The 13,865-nt window shown below is 36.9% G+C and overlaps 1 protein-coding gene across 2 annotated transcripts in view; it reads right to left on the bottom strand.

The window, feature by feature from the left end:
* The window catches only part of LOC115215675 (probable E3 ubiquitin-protein ligase IRF2BPL), a 122,272-nt gene that overhangs the window by 13,690 nt on the left and 94,717 nt on the right, over positions 1 to 13,865 (bottom strand). The window contains exon 2 of one of the 2 annotated variants that reach the window (XM_029784940.2): positions 10,094 to 10,114. The exons of the other annotated variant lie outside the window; for it this stretch is intronic. Within the exon in view, the coding sequence (XP_029640800.1) occupies positions 10,094 to 10,114 (21 nt within the window). The remainder of the gene's footprint in view (positions 1 to 10,093; positions 10,115 to 13,865) is intronic. 2 annotated transcript variants of the gene reach the window in all.

Below are 13,865 nucleotides of genomic sequence, written 5' to 3'. Positions count from 1 at the left end.
TCCGTTTGTTTGTGTCGTCTATCTAAATGTTTTGCGTTCTTGTCCCATTTTGTATTTTTATATATAGTAGGCGCGGGCATGGCTGTGTGGTAAGGGAGCTTGCTTTCTAACTACATGGTTTCGGGTTCAGTCCCACTGCGTGGCACTTTGGGTAGGTGTCTTCCACTATAGCCCCAAGCCGACCGGAGCTTCGTGATTGAATTCGGTAGGTGGGAGTTACTGCCGCCGTGTGTGTATGTGTGCGTATAGCTGCTCAGTGCCTCTCCGAAAGAGAGAGAGGGATATATATATATATATATATATATATATATATATATATATATATATAATATATAGGCAGTTATGTAGGGCACCTAAGTAAAGTCGCTGTCATCTATACATACAGGCCTGTCCTTTACAGGGGCTGGTGCCACATGAAATATACTTGTGCTGGTAATGCATAGATGCACCTGTGCCAGTGCCACACAAAAAAGTACCCAACATACTCTGTAAAGTAGTTGGCAAGGGGAAGGGCATCCAGCTATAGAAACCATGCCACAACAGACAATTGAAGTCTGGAGAGCTCCCTGGCTGAAACCAAGGACCCATGCCAGCATGGAAAATGGATAATAAACAAGGATGATGATGATTATTTATATATATATATTATATTTCTTTTATTTGTTCCATTCATTTGACGGCAGCCATGCTGGAGCATCACCTTTCGTCAAACAAATCAACCTCAGGACTTATTCTTTGCAAGCTTTGTACTTTTTCTATCAGTCTCTTTTGCCAAACTGCAATGTTAAGGGGACGTAAACACACCAACATCAGTTGTCAAGCGATGGTGGGGGACAACACACACACACACACAAACGAACACACACATATGATGGGCTTCTTTCAGTTTCCGTCTACCAAATCCACTCACAAGGCTTTGGTCAACCCGAGGCTTATAGTAGAAGGTTCCATGCAGTGGAATTGAACCCGGAACCATGTGGTTGGGAAGCCATGTTTTTACCACACAGCCATACCTGCACCTAGAAGTGAGTTCATCAACATCTAAATAAAAATCAAATGGAAATTGTAGTTATGTTACCCATGCCGGTGCCACGTAAAAGGCACCATCCGAATGTGGCTGATGCCAGCGCCGCCTGACTGGCGTCCATGTCAGTGACACATAAAAAGCACCAGTCGATCATTATATATATATATATATATATATATATATATATATGCATACATACATATATATACATACATACATACATATATATATATAGGGAGAGTTTAAGAAAAAACAAAAGACGAAGACAGGTGGTGTACAAAACAAATAGATGTATTAGTATAATGCTCAGGAATAGAAAGAGTCTTTTACGTTTCAAGCCTACGCTCTTCTACAGAAAGGGACACAGAAAAAACAAGAAAAGAAACAAGGGGAGAAAAAATGTATGTAGTGGCTAACGATCTATCATGGCGTTTCAAGTTAGCCAAGATTGATTTTACATCTCATATCCTTACAGGTGTATCAGTAATGCACTGGACACTAAACACACTCGTTTTTCAACACATTTCAGACTTGGTGCCAATCAAAATGAGAAACCAATAGAATTAGCAGCAAATTACAAAAGTGTATGATTATAGCATCAGATCGAATACATTGTGGTATGTGTTCCAGTTCTGTGTGCTCTGACTTCAAATCCTGCAGAGGTCAACGTGGCCTTTCATCTATTCAAGGTTGAATGGATTTTAACACATACATAATACAAATCAGTGTCAGATATTTTGATATATTCAGATAGAGTCATGGTTAAAGGTTTAATTCTTTAGTATTCATAATAACTAAAGGGTGTCAAGTACTTTGATGTGTTTATAGAGACCATAGTGTCTTGTCAAAAGTTTCTTCTAGCATTCATCCTCACCATCATCATTGTTGCTGTCATCATCATCATCATTTTTATGTCCCCTGCTCCATGCTTGCTTGAATCAGATGGAATTTGCTGAGGCTGGATGTCTTTCCTACAGCCAGCCTTGACTAATTTCCAGACAAGATAATATTTCCATGGTTAGACATGTTTTTCATAGACACTGGAAACGAACATCACCTGCAGGATAGTGATGTTGAGGCACAGGTCCACACACACACACACACACACGTGCCACGTAAAAGGCATCCGGAACACACTGCTAGGTTGGCATTAGGAAATGCATCCAGCCACAGAAACCAAGCCAAATCAGACTGGAACATGGTGCAGCTCTCCTGCAATGCCAGCTCCAGTTAAACTGACCAACCCTTGCCAGCATGAAAAACAGACATGATGATGATGATGATGATGGTGATATATATACATTATATATGATGGGCTTCTTTTAGTTTCCATCTCCCAAATTCACTCACAAGGTTTTGGTCAACCCTGACTTGCAGCAGAAGACACCTGCCCAGCATGCTTCACGGTGGAAGTGAGCCGATGACGACATATTGTGAAGCAAGCTGCTTAACCATATGGCTATGCCTGTGCCTAACCATGCCTTGATCCTATATGGTATTAGATATTCAGAGATACTTTTCATAGAGTAGAATTTCTTATCTAAAGTTAAATAGTTTAGTAATTGTAAACTAATAATATAGGCGCAGGAATGGCTGTGTGGTAAGTTACCAACAATATCTATACAGCTTTGGTTTTTTATCTTATTACACAAAAAATTCTTATGATTACATACATACATACATATATATATATATATATATATATATATATATATATCATCATCATCGTTTAACGTCCGTTTTCCATGCTAGCATGGGTTGGACAGTTCGACCGAGGTCTGGGAATCCAGGAGGCTGCGCCTGGCTCCAGTCTGATCTGGCAGTGTTTCTACAGCTAGATGCCCTTCCTAACTCCAACCACTCTGTGACTGTAGTGGGTGCTTTTTACGTGCCACTGGCACAGGGGCCAGAGGTGCTTGGCAAATGGCCACGATCGACTGGTGCTTTTTACGTATCACCGACACGGACGCCGGTCAGGCGACACTAGCATCAGCCACATTCGGATGGTGCTTTTTACGTGCCACTGGCATGGGTAACGTAACTACAATTTCCATTTGATTTTTATTTTGATGATGATGTTGACAAACTCACTTCTAGGTGCAGGTATGACTGTGTGGTAAAAACATGGCTTCCCAACCACGTGGTTCCAGGTTCAGTTCCACTACATGGAACCGTCTACTATAAGCCTCGGGCCAACCAAACTGCATGGTACCTAGGGCAAATGTCTTCTACTATAGCCTCGGGCCGACCAAAACCTTGTGAGTGGATTTGGTAGACAGAAACTGAAAGAAGCTTGTCATATATATGTATACATACATACATACAAGGTGCAGGAGTGACTGTGTGGTAAGTAGCTTGCTTACCAGCCACATGGTTCCGGGTTCAGTCCCACTGCATGGCACCTAGGCAAGATATATATATCATCATCATCAAAAGAGACTGATAGAATAAGTACTAGGCTTACAAAGAATAAGTCCTGGGGTCGATTTGCTCGACTAAAAAGGAGGTGCTCCAGCATGGCCACAGTCAAATGACTGAAACAAGTAAAAGAGTAATAATACCAGACATTTTTGATATAGTGATACAAAGATATCCCATGGTTCAAACCTTTAATAATCATATCTATACAACATTTTATATACATAGATATTATCAAGAATGGACTTGCTAACATCAACATGAAGTATATTCACACACACACACATCCACGCAGACCCTCTGTGGCATGATGAAATGACCACACTCTACACACTTTACTTTGAAGCACTGATATAAACAATGAAAGCAAACAAGAACATTATAATTTAATGTGTATGCGCAACAGAGTTCAAGGTCAGCCTGTGCTAAGTGGTTTCACTCTGCATACTTTAGTTCATTTGTCATAGCAACAGGCTCAACACTTTTTTCATCAGACCTCGTATCATCATCATCATCATCATATATATGCATATATAGGCAAGATTACATAGGGCCGAGATGCCTGGCACCTTGCTATACTCAAGAAGGCACGTACTCCACAGCAGAAATGTTAAGATCAGTCACTCTGGTTGTGTAAAGCACTCGTAAAGGTGTCACATAAAAGTGTCCATGCAGTGCCACATAGAAGCACCTAGCACACACTGTAAAGCGGTTGGCATTAGGAAGGGCATCCAGCTGTAGAAACCATGCTAGATCAGACTGGAATCTAGTGCAGCTCTCCAGCTTGCCAGCTCTGGTCAAACCATCCAATCCATGGACAAAAAATTATGATGATGAGGATGATGGCATATATATATATATATATATATAGCAATACCATGTAACATTGGAAGCAGAAACAGCTGTTAGATGGGATGCAGTCTATTTGTAGTGAATTAAAAAATAATAATTGATGTAAGTCAATTGTTGTTGATCAATATTTCTCCATTTTCCATTTACTTTATATATAATACTAGCAGTAACGCCCGGCGTTGCTCGGGTTTGTAAGGGAAATAACTATATAAGCATTTTTAGAGAGTTACTTCCCTTATAAATTCGGGCTTTCTTAGCCATTTTTGTTTTGGTGTCTTCAAGCCATGAAGTCGTTGTTCTAAAAGAACGCTGGTTTCCTTCACAACGCATTACGACGTTGATTTCTTTACACTCCCTTCCCCACAGCTTCACGAGGGAGGGAAGGGGGAGAAGCAAACAGGTGCAGCTGTGAGCGTGGACGCCAACTCCGCCGCCATCGACATACGATGCATTTTATGCATTAAAATGGAATAAAAAATGATGTTAAATTATTTTTAAAATCGTAGACTCATCGTTGACGCGCGCTAATAGTCAGACGGGCTCGATATGAATCACGACTATAAGATACCCGAATTTGGTTAAACTGCACCGCAAAATGTGGGAGGAGTTAGGAATCTAAATCGAAGGGGACAGACACTCACACAACTAGAGTTTTATATATATAGATATATATATATATACACACACATACACACACACATATAGTTATGCATTATGTTTGTTTTTTACTTCTATTGGTTTCGGCCAGAGGTTGCATGCAGTCATACAAGGGCATTGCCTTAAAGAGTTTAGTTAGATAAAAGATCAACCGAGTACTTATTTTTAAGTCTGTAACTTATTCTATCGGCCCTTTTGCTGAACTGCTAAATTACAGGGACACAAACAAACCAACAATGATGACCATGTGATAGCGAGGTAGAAACACAAAAACACACACACGTCTCACATATACATATGTAGTATGATCTGAAAGATCCTGGTATAGGAAGTTATTAAGCTTCCAGCATGTACACAGCAAGAATAGATGACAAAAGTTGGACAATCTTTATATATAAAAGTGAGGTTGTGTGCTGTCTGTCTCCTACGATTTAGATTCCTAACTACTCCCACATTTTGCGGTGCAGTGTAACCAAAACCGGGTATCTTATAGTCGGGATTCATATCGAGCCCTTCTGGGTATTAGTGCGCGTCTACGATGAGTCTATGATTTAAAAAAAAATTTACCATCATTTTTTTCCATTTTAATGCATTTTTTTCCACTATTATATAAGGGAAGTAACTCTCTAAAACTGTCTACGATGAGTCAACGATTTTTAAAAACATTTACCATAATTTTTTTTCCATTTTTAATGCATTTTTTTGCTATTTCTTGGCTATAACTCTAAAAATGCTTATATAGTTATTTCCCTTACAAACCCGAGCAACGCCGGGCAATACTGCTAGCATATGATAAAAAGAGTTTAATGACCATCGAATGTTATCCACTACATCCCATATTAAAATTAATCGAAATTTCAATAAGCTGATAACCACTGTACAACTTATGTCTTAACAACTAGAATTGTTAAATATGCGAATGAAAATGTAAATAAAACATAAATAAAGACTACATGTTTCATAGCTAAATTCGTCACCCTGTGACGATGTACACAACGCAAAGGCAATGTGACCTGCAGATTAGTTAAGCAGGTTTTGTGTGTGCTACGAGTTATGTAACACATATTGACTAGCTATGAAACATATATCGTCTGTATTTACCTTTTCGACTTCTTACATTCTTATATACACACACACACATACATATATATATTATCATCATCATCATCATTTAGCATTTGCTTTCCATGCTAGCATGGGTTGGATGGTTCAACTGGGGTCTGTGAAGCCAGAAGGCTGCATCAGGCCCAGTCTGATCTGGCAGTGTTTTTACGGCTGGACGCCCTTCCTAACGCCAACCACTCCGTGAGTGTAGTGGGTGCATTTTACGTGTCACCCGCACAGGTGCCAGATGGAGCTGGCAAACGGCCATGGACGGATATATATATATATATATGTGTGTGTGTGTGTATGTATGTATGTATGTATGGGATGTATGTATGTGTATACACACACACACACATGCAAGCATACAACTGGTTTCCGCAAAGGCATTCATCAATTAGAAGACACAAGCCCAGGTTGCAGCACAGTAGAACTGTGATTGAAAACCATGTGAATACAAAGTAAACTTCTAAACCATGTAGCCTTATCTGCGCACACGCACACACACACACACTTATTCTTTTACTTGTTTCAATCATCTGACTACGGCCATGCCGGAGCACCTCCTTTTTAGTCAAGCAAATCGACCCCAGGACTTATTCTTTGTAAGCTTGGTACTTATTCTATCAGCCCCCGTTGCCGGACCACTAAGTTATGGGGGATATAAACACACCAGCATTGGTTGTGAAGCAATGTTGTGGGGACAAACACACACACACACACACACACACATATATATATATATATATATATATACTACACACTCAGAGTGGTTGGCTTTCGGAAGGGCATCCAGCTGTAGAAACTCTTCCAGATCAGATTGGAGCCTGGTGCAGCCATCTAGTTTGCCAGACCTCAGTCAAATCATCCAACCCATGCTAGCATGGAAAGTGGACGTTAAACGATGATGATATATATATATATATATATATGATGGGTTTCTTTCAGTTTCTGTCTACTAAATCCACTCACAAGGCTCTGGTCAGCCCAAGGCAATAGTAGAAGACACTTGTCCAAGGCGTCATGTAGTGGGACTGAACCCGGAAGCATGTGGTTGGTAAGCAAACTACTTACCACACAGCCACTCCTCTGCCTATAATTTACTTTCTTGTCTGTTATATATATATATATATATATATATAATATATGGAGGTGCAATGGCCCAGTGGTTAAGGCAGTGGACTCGCGGTCGGAGGATCGCGGTTTCGATTCCCAGACCGGGTGTTGTGAGTGTTTATTGAGCGAAAACACCTAAAAGCCCCACGAGGCTCCGGCAGGGGGTGGTGATCCCTGCTGTACTCTTTCACCACAACTTTCTCCCATTCTTTCTTCTGTTGGCCTGCTCGCTTAGCCAGCGGGGTGGCGTCATTCGAAGGCTAAAACAATGCAAACGCATTGTGACCAGCGATGTGTAACAACATCTGATGGTCTGGTCGGTCACATGATATATATAACATATCTATGTATCCATGCATGTGTGCGTGTAAGTATGTATGACAGTATTGATATATTTAAAACAATAACATAGATGTTGGGAAAGGTGTGACTGCCATTGTGTAATGTATAACTTACAGTGTGTGTGTGTGTGTGTGTGTGTGTGTACATGCATATAACAACAAATCAATAAATATGCAACAATGTACAACATCTCTCTAACTAAAGTGTTTCAGCGAGGACAAAAAAAACCCGAAAAACAATGGATCATAAGGGATCAATAATTTATGTAAGATGAAGCTTATAATGACAATGAGAGGAGGAAGGGCGGGGGGGGGGACAAAGAGACAGACAGACAGACAGACAGAAAAATAAAAGGTAGCACAAGTCCACCTTGTGTGAGGTCTGATTGGATATAAAAGATTGCAAGTGGCAGGAAATGTGATTTCTTCTTTCTAATTGTTGCTTCTTCTGTTCACAAACACACACACACATATATTGTGTGTATGTGTGTGTGTGGCGGCGCAATGGCCCAGTGGTTAGGGCAGTGGACTCGCGGTCGCAGGATCGCGGTTTCGATTCCCCGACCGGGCGTTGTGAGTGTTTATTGAGCGAAAACACCTAAAAGCTCCACGACGCTACGGCAGGGGGTGGTGATCCCTGCTGTACTCTTTCACCACTCTTTCTTCTGTTGGCCAGCTCACTTAGCCAGCGGGGTGGCGTCGTTCGAAGGCTAAAACAATGCGTAACAACATCTGATGGTCTGGTCGGTCATGTGACATGATCACGTGATGTATGTATGTATGTATGTATAAGCACTTGGGCCTCACAGGGGCAATGTAACCAATACCGGTGTTGCACAACAGGCACCTGTGCCGCTGGCACATAAAAAGCACCTTTTGAGTGTTGGCCCTCACAGAGGCACTGACAAATGACCGAGACCTTTGCCAATATGCAGTGCTTGAGAAAACCCATCAAGCCGAGTGAAATGGTAGTCGTGGCGGATACTGGTGTCGCACAACCAGCACCCGTGCCAGTGGGACGTAACACCATCCATTACACTTTCAGAGTGGTTGGCGTTAGGAAGGGCATCCAGCCATAGAAACCATGCCAAATGGTCAAGGGACTTTAAATGACATTGACGATGATGATATTCAAATACAAATATGTATGTATATCTATATACATACATGTGCACACGTATGTGTATATACATATATATGACCCTATCCTTTTGTTTGACAGGAAAACTGCAAAGTTATGAGGAGTTTAAGAAACTGACATGGTAAGAGAGAAGCACAAAGACACACTCACATAATGGCATATACACATCTATGGGCTTCATTCTGTTTGTCACTCACATATACATACATATATACATACATAAATGCATATATATACATATATGCATATATATACATATATATACATACATATACATAAATGCATATATATATATATATACATATATATATACATATATGCATATATATATATATATACATACATATATATATACATACATATATATATACATATAGCATATATATACAATATGCATATATATATATATACATACATATATATATACATATGCATATATATATTATATACATACATATATATATACATATATGCATATATATATATATATACATACATATATATATACATATATATATACATATTGCATATATATATACATATATATACATACATATATGCATATATATATACATACATATATGCATATATATATACATATATATATATATTAATATATGCATATATATATATATACATTATATATATACATATATATAATACCTATACATATATATATATACATATATATATATACCTATACATATATATATATACATATATATATATACCTATATATACATATATATATACATATATATATAATATATGCATATATATACATATATATATGCATATAAATATATATATATGCATATATATATACATATATATATGCATATAAATATATATATATAGCATATATATATACATCTATATACATACATATATATACATACACATATATATACATATAATATATATACATATAGATATATACATTGATATATATATACATATGTATACACACATATATACTCACACACACACATTTATATAAATTTATATATATTATATATATATATATATATATATTATATATATATATATATATATATATATACATACATATATATATATACATACATATATATATATATACACAGGTGCCGCATAACAGAAACCTAAAACCACCAGCCAGAACTGTACTTGTCAAATACAATTGTGTTTTTTGTGTAGTCATACAGAAATCAAGACAGTAAATTCATAGCTTATTTAATTAAGATATCTAATAACAGAGAGTGCATCATCACCAAAACAGGTGGTCAGTGCTATGAATTTATGACAATGTAAATGAATCAAAAAGGATATTAGGGGCCCCAAATACACCACATAAAAAAAAAATTTTTACAACACGAATATAATATATATATAAATTTATTTATTTATAAGCTACTTGTATATTTAAAAGAAATCTGCATAAAAACTACATTTTACCTTCAGCTGATAATGAAGTTTCTGAAAGCGAGAAATAAAAAGTGGAATATTAATTTTATTGAATAATGTATTCGTGTATATGTATATATAAGTCTATTTCTATGTGCGTATATATATGCTTTATACACACACACACACACACACACACATAGAGAGAGAGAGATGTATACACACACACACACATATATATATACATACAGTAATCCCTCAACTGTCGCAGGTGTTACCTTCCAAAACTGAATGCGATAGGTGAAAATCCACAAAGTAGAAACAGTACTGTATATTTTTTTATTTTACTTATAATTTGTATATATTTTACGGAGATGTACTTGCATAGCAAGTGATTTGATCTGAGATCGTGTGCTGGAACAAAAACAATTGCAGCGGGGAAGGTGTTTGTAAGCCATTTAAGAAACACACAAAAGCCGTTCGATTCACTTCAACATTTAAGTTTAATTTGTCAAAATATTTTCGTCACTAAAATCCGCGACCTGTTCACTGACAAAAATATTTTGACCACGCTTGGATGGTGTTTTTTATGTGCCACCGACACAGGTGCCAGACGAGGCTGGCAAATGGCCACACTCGGATGGTGTTTTTTATGTGCCACCGACACAGGTGCCAGACGAGGCTGGCAAACGGCCATGCTCGGATGGTGTTTTTTATGTGCCACCGACACAGGTGCCAGACGAGGCTGGCGAACGGCCACGCTCGGATGGTGTTTTTTATGTGCCACCGACACAGGTGCCAGACGAGGCTGGCGAACGGCCACGCTCGGATGGTGTTTTTTACGTGCCACCGACACAGGTGCCAGACGAGGCTGGCGAACGGCCACAATCGGATGGTGTTTGTTACGTGCCCACGGCACGGAGGCCAGTGAATCAAACAGTTTTTGTGTGTTTCTTAAATGGCTTACAAACACCTTCCACGCTGCAATTGTTGTATATATTTATTTTATTATAAATGCAAAACAACACCACGGAGGAATCAATGTAAGTTTAAATTATAAACTGCACTAGGTGAACCTCGATAAAGTGAGGGATTACTATATATATATATATATATATATATGTTACATAGAGGCCTGTAGACAAGTGCCATGCACAAAATTTATGCACTTTGAGTCAGTTTTTCTAATTTTTCTGCTCATTGGAAAATGATATACTGTATGTATTTCACACACATATGCATGCATATGTGTGATACACACATTTGTACACACCACTATATATCATATTTGTCCAGGTTTCAATAACACCATTGCAATAAAACAAAACCCTGGAAATTTGAGATCAGCCTGTGAGAAATATCTAAAAAATTCCAGGTCTTAACTTCAATTCCATACTTACAAGACCCCCACTCTTGCATATTTACATGCATGCATGGATATTGGTACACAAATGTTGAATAAAAAATGATGTAATTAGGACGTGGAACAAATATAGTATTATTGGAGGCTCAGGAAGGAAGGGAAGAAGGAGGGTTTTATGTTTCAAGCGGAGCTCTTCGTCAGAAACATAGGAAAAGGAAAGATCCAGAGAAGGGAAGACGGAGGAAAAAAAATCGCCAACGGTACATATATATATAGAGAGAAAGACATATATATATATATATATAGACAGACAAATAAATTTATATATATATATATTGATAGACAGATATATATATGTATATATATATAGGTAGATAGATAGATAGATAGATAGACAGAAATATATAATATATAAAGTAACATATATAATTATAGATATAATTAAGGGCATAGAAAATATTTGCAGCCTATATGCTGAAAATAGACACTAAATCATCTCACCACTTTGAAACAATTTGGAGCCTATTTTAAGCATGTAGGCTAGAAATTTTTTCTACGCCCTTAACTATAATTATATATGTGATTACACCTTAATCGGTCTAATTTTCATATGCTGGACACTGATAAAATTTGATCCTTTATTATTATAAGATTTATATATACATACATATATATATATATACATATATATATATACACACACAAATATATGTATATAATAATATATATATATATATATAAACATATATATATACACACACAATATATGTATATAATATATATATATATATATATATACCATACACACACACATATGTATATAATATATATATATACACACACACACCATATATAATAATATATATATATACACACACACACACATATATATATAATCTATATATATACACACAACACACATATATATATATATATATATAAAAACTACAAATGGGACAAGAACGCAAAACATCCAGATAGGTACACATACAACATATATACCACACATACATATATATATACGTACACATACATATATACACATACATGTACACACATATATATGCATATATATATATATATATATATATAGATATTATATCTATAATACATACATACATACATACATATGTACTTATATACGTATATATATATATATGCATAGACATATATATATGCAAACATACATATGTATACAAATATATGTACAGATAGATAGATAGATAGTTATATATGAGAGAGAGAAAGATATATTTATTGCTCCATGAAGTAGGGTTAACAAAAAACTATTCCATCCAGTGAGGGGTAAAAAAACCTACTTAATCCCAGCGTGTCTGTGGCAAGAAAATTTTAGTATCTTTCATTGTAAATGATATATATGTTCATATACATATATATGTAAGTATATACACATATCAATTACTTGTTTGACGGTGTGGCACTGCCTTGAATAACTTTTCATCGAATAAACTGACCCCAGTACTCTTTTTTTTTAAAGCCTGGTACTCATCGTATTGATCTCTTTTGCTGATCCGCTAAGTTAAAATTGTGTAAACACACCAATGTCAGTTGTCAAGTGGCATGGGTGGGACACACAAACACAAAAGCAAACATTCATATATATATATATATATATATATATATGCATATGTATATATGTATATATACTCCAACCCATGCTAGCATGGAAAACGGACGCTAAACAATGATGATGATGATGATGATACTCACACACACACATACATACGTATACACAACAGTCCTCTTGCTTTTTCAGTCTACCAAATCTACTAACAAGGCTCTGGTCAGCCTAAAGACACTTTTGCAAGGTCCCACAAGTGGGACTTGAACCCACAATCATGTAGTTGAGAAGCAAGCTTCTTAGCAGACAGTCATGGCTGTGCCTATATATATATATATATATATATATATATATATATATATATATATGCACACACACACCCACACATGCATGTATTATATATATGTACATATAATACATGTATATTCCTATGTATGTATGACATATTATATATACTCTTTTACTTGTTTCAGTCATTTGACTGCGGCCATGCTGGAGCACTGCCTTTTAAACGAGCAACTCGACCCCGGGACTTATTCTTTGTAGGCCCAGTACTTATTCTATCAGTCTCTTTTGCCGAACCGCTAAGTGACGGGGACATAAACACACCAGCATCGGTTGTCATGCAATGCTAGGGGGACAAACATAGACACACAAACATACACGCACACACACACATATATTTACATATATACAACGGGCTTCTTTCAGTTTCCATCTACCAAATCCACTCACAAGGCTTTGGTCAGCCCGAGGCTATAGTAGAAGGCACTTGCCCAAGATGCCACGCAGTGGGACTGAACCCGGAACCATGTGGTTGGTAAACAAGCTACTTACCACACAGCCACTCCTGCGCATATATATATATATGATGATAT

This window comes from Octopus sinensis, linkage group LG9 (genome assembly GCF_006345805.1).
Source record: "Octopus sinensis linkage group LG9, ASM634580v1, whole genome shotgun sequence".
NCBI classification, from domain to species: domain Eukaryota; kingdom Metazoa; phylum Mollusca; class Cephalopoda; order Octopoda; family Octopodidae; genus Octopus; species Octopus sinensis.
The sequence above is the reverse complement of the archived record's forward strand: the minus strand, read 5'-3'. Positions and strand labels throughout refer to the sequence as shown.